This window comes from Opisthocomus hoazin, chromosome 8 (genome assembly GCF_030867145.1).
Source record: "Opisthocomus hoazin isolate bOpiHoa1 chromosome 8, bOpiHoa1.hap1, whole genome shotgun sequence".
Classification (NCBI taxonomy): Eukaryota; Metazoa; Chordata; class Aves; order Opisthocomiformes; family Opisthocomidae; genus Opisthocomus; species Opisthocomus hoazin.
This window is the reverse complement of record NC_134421.1, coordinates 11807014-11810416: the sequence shown is the minus strand read 5'-3', so window position 1 is coordinate 11810416 and position 3403 is coordinate 11807014. Positions and strand designations below refer to the sequence as shown.

General features: G+C 53.5%; 1 protein-coding gene across 1 annotated transcript; it reads left to right on the top strand.

Moving 5' to 3' along the window:
* Positions 1–108: 108 nt before the first annotated feature.
* Positions 109–1663, top strand: UQCC6 (ubiquinol-cytochrome c reductase complex assembly factor 6). The gene is made up of 2 exons (XM_075429401.1): positions 109–410; positions 1424–1663. The coding sequence occupies exons 1-2, from the start codon at positions 189–191 to the stop codon at positions 1517–1519; spliced, it is 318 nt and encodes a 105-aa protein (XP_075285516.1). The 5' UTR covers positions 109–188; the 3' UTR covers positions 1520–1663.
* The last annotated feature ends 1740 nt before the right edge of the window (positions 1664–3403 follow it).

Below are 3403 nucleotides of genomic sequence, written 5' to 3'. Positions count from 1 at the left end.
GGGAGGGGCGTCAGGGAGGGAGGGGGCGGCGCCGGGAGGGAGGAGAAGGCGGCTCCCGGCGGCCTCGCCCCCCGCACCGGGCCCGGAGCGGCCGGTCGGGTCAGCCCGGCGGACTCGGCTGCGCCCGGCGGGCCTGAGGGCCTCGGGGCCTACGTCACGGCTGGTGACGGGCTGCGGCGGCGGGGGGGATGACGCACTTCCGGTGCGTCACGTCCGTCTCGGCTTGGCGCCGGCAGCGGCCTCTCCCGTTCCCGGAGCGGGCCCGGCCGTGCCGAGGCGCCGCGCCCCCCGCCCCGGCAGCCATGCCCGCCGGCGTGCCGTGGCCCACCTACCTGAAGGCGCTGGCGGCCAGCATGCTCGCCATGTTCGCCGGCGCCGAGGTGGTGCACAGGCACTACAGGCCCGACCTCGTAAGTGCGCGGGCGGTTCCGGTTCCGGTCGCGGCGGCGGGTGTCCGGCCTGCGGGGTCTCGGTGCGGAAGGGGCTGGCTGCGGGGCACGGCGGGGCCGGGCGGGCGAGGAGCGGGGTCGGTGCCGGATGTCAACAGACTTCTTTTCCCTCCGGTGATGGGCACGAGGACGGCCGACAGCTCGCGTCAGAGGCAGTGGCAGGCGGAGAGTCGAGACTATCGCGACTGCGGTCGCCGAGAACTGGCCCCCAAGGCGTTCGGGGTTGGTTTGCCCCGCTCCTGCCTGCCAGGCTCGGCTCGTCCCCGTGCTCGGGTGTGCTCCCGGGGTGGGAAGGCGCCGGGCCGGGCTGCAGCCCGGCAGGCGTTGGGAAGTCACCACGCGGCAGCTGTCGCCTCAGAATTTGAGCAACGAGGCGGAAGTCGTTGACAGATGCGTAGGGATTCACATATTTTAAGCGTTTCTACTATAGCCTTCATTACAGGCAAATATTTCTTCAGGATCACCTAATGTTAGATCTGCACCTCTGAACTAGCACAGATTTTGAGGACGTATGGTTTTAAAACGCAATTTCATTGGCACCTTCCTTTTTAAAAAATTTAATTTGCGGTTTCAGTGCTTAAATTCTAGAGCACAAAGACAGAAGCAGTGAGCGTTTTTCCTCTGGCACCAAGAGAAAGGACGCGGAGGAACCTCAGCTGGCGCTTAATGCCAGACACCTCCACCCAACTTACTTTCTTAAACGGCGGAAAGCAGCTTTGTTCCTGTAAACAAACTGCCAGATCTTCCTTTTTCCACCTTTTTTTTGAATCATATTTTGTTACTTTGAAATAAAAGTCAAGGTACAAAAAGGTAATAGGCTGATTTTTGAGATGGTTTGCATGTAAGAGTTACACCCCTTGGTATAATCACAGTTCAGCTGCAACGCTGTCTCTGGCAGCGTACGGTAATTTACTGTTCTGTGGGTTTGGTTTTTCTCCTGCCGCAACACTGACGTCTTCCTGTGTTTTTAACAGAGTATTCCTGAAATACCTCCTAAGCCTGGAGAACTGAAAACAGAACTGCTGGGTCTAAAAGCAAGCTCAAGTGAAGTTCCGACTTCACAGCAGTGACCAGACTTTACTTACGTCGTGAAAACTGGAACGGATGAAGTATTTGTGTCTGTGTATGAAATACTGTACTCCCTTAACGCTTGTTTTTGTTTCCTTCCAGCAGAGTTAGGGCAGCATTAAAAATAAATGTACGATGAATACTGATCGGTTATGCGCCAAAATTCTTATTTCTTCATCTTGATTGCAGTGTCGGTATCCTCCAGAATAAGAGAGGTGAACTCCCATTGCCAACTCTGATGGAATCTGAAACTTTTAAGCTGATTAACAAGTGTGGGCAGTTTAGCATATTGAAAAGTGAAGCTTTTATGGCCCCTCCTTAGCCTCAGTAAGCGTACCTGTTCACCTGTAGTAGAACCCCACTTACCTGTTGACATTTCCCCCCTTCTCAAACATTAACTGGGTTTTACTGGATGCAACCTAGAACCCAGCACAGCAGGTGACGGCGTGTCCGAGCAAGAAAGGTCCCTTCCTGCAGCACGTCCCGCACTGGCCTCCCAGTGCCGCTGGCTGCCGTCAGCGCGGTTACGCTGCCTTTGCCTGCGATGTGAGGACTGGCAGGAAATCCGCTTTGGGCTGTAAGGCTGCGGAGGGTCCTGCAGCTTGGCTGTAGGAGTTTAAACAGGGCACGCACGTACAGGTTACACGGACATCACGTACCTTTGTGCTCCGTTTGGGCACCTTGTGTGTGCTGCTGATTTTGATAGCTAAAAATACACAAAACTCAATAACAAGTGCAGGTTTACCTTTCAGTCCTGAAACAGGATTGCCACAAAACTCTCGTACCAGAACTCAACATCCCGCAAAGATGGTACAACCACCCATTTTTGAATGGTGGGCAGCAGAGCTTGTGAAGGTTGGGGATTGCTTTCCCTTGAGAAGGGCACCCAGGTGAGGCACAGGCTTCAGCCTCAGTTCTCACTCGAGAAAGAAAACTACAGCCTGACAGATGACCCAAGCAAACAAAAAAGCTCCGTAATTCCCACTGGCAAAGTACCTGGAGCTCTTGTAATAGCAGAGGGACCCAGATATGATCACTGCAAGTGCTACTTCCACATCTGTTCCAGCTGCGAACGAAGCTGAAAGTGACAACCTTCCACTTCAGCATAGGACAAAGTTTACTGAAGAGACAAGACAGGGCAGTTCAGCAGGATTTTGTTCCTGCTCTGCGTAGGGCAGAACAGCAGCTTTTCAAGCTCGCCCTTTGAAGAGCTGGGATTCACCAACCTTCGCCCTGTTTCTCACACGTTGTCAGCGGATGACCTCTGTCGCCGTGCTGTTCGCGTCTGACATGGAAGATGCATTTCTGCCTATTTTCTGAAGGCTTTTCAGATCTAAAGGCTGCAGAGGGAAGTTACTACTCTTTGGCTTAGATTTTCTGAACGTATCCTGCTGTGGCTGGAAACGGAGCGACAGGGAGCATCTGTTTTAGCCCAGCCACTTCTAGCACTGAGGGAACCACTCTCATCTAGGAGCAGCAGAGCTGGCGATACACCCGGTCTTAACAGCAGAGGTGACACCCCCAGAATGGGCGTGACTGCAGCACTGGGAGAAATGGCCTCAGTAGGACTGGGAAACACTTCTTCCAGCATTGACACGATTTTACTTCACAGAGCTGACAAAAAGGGCAAGCAATCTTACATTTTGTTCTGATTAATAGCAAACACTTGTTGCTCCGGGGTAGAGAAAGCAGCTGGACCACAGCTTATGTTGCACCTGACACCCTCACCTGAGAAAGAGGAAGAAGCACATGGCATGACTCTCAAGTGTGCTCTTTATTATTTCTGAGATTGAATCAGGCACATCAATCCTAAAACCAGTCAAGGCATTGAGAACTTCAGCTATGTAACAGAGCAAAGGGTGCTTAACTCTACACGTAATTAACAG

Excerpts from the sequence above, each read along its gene's own strand:
- UQCC6 (XM_075429401.1), top strand. The coding sequence starts at position 189 with ATGACGCACTTCCGGTGCGTCACGTCCGTCTCGGCTTGGCGCCGGCAG. Across the intron at positions 411-1,423 it reads GGCACTACAGGCCCGACCTC|AGTATTCCTGAAATACCTCC; the intron begins GTAAGTGCGCGG and ends TGTTTTTAACAG.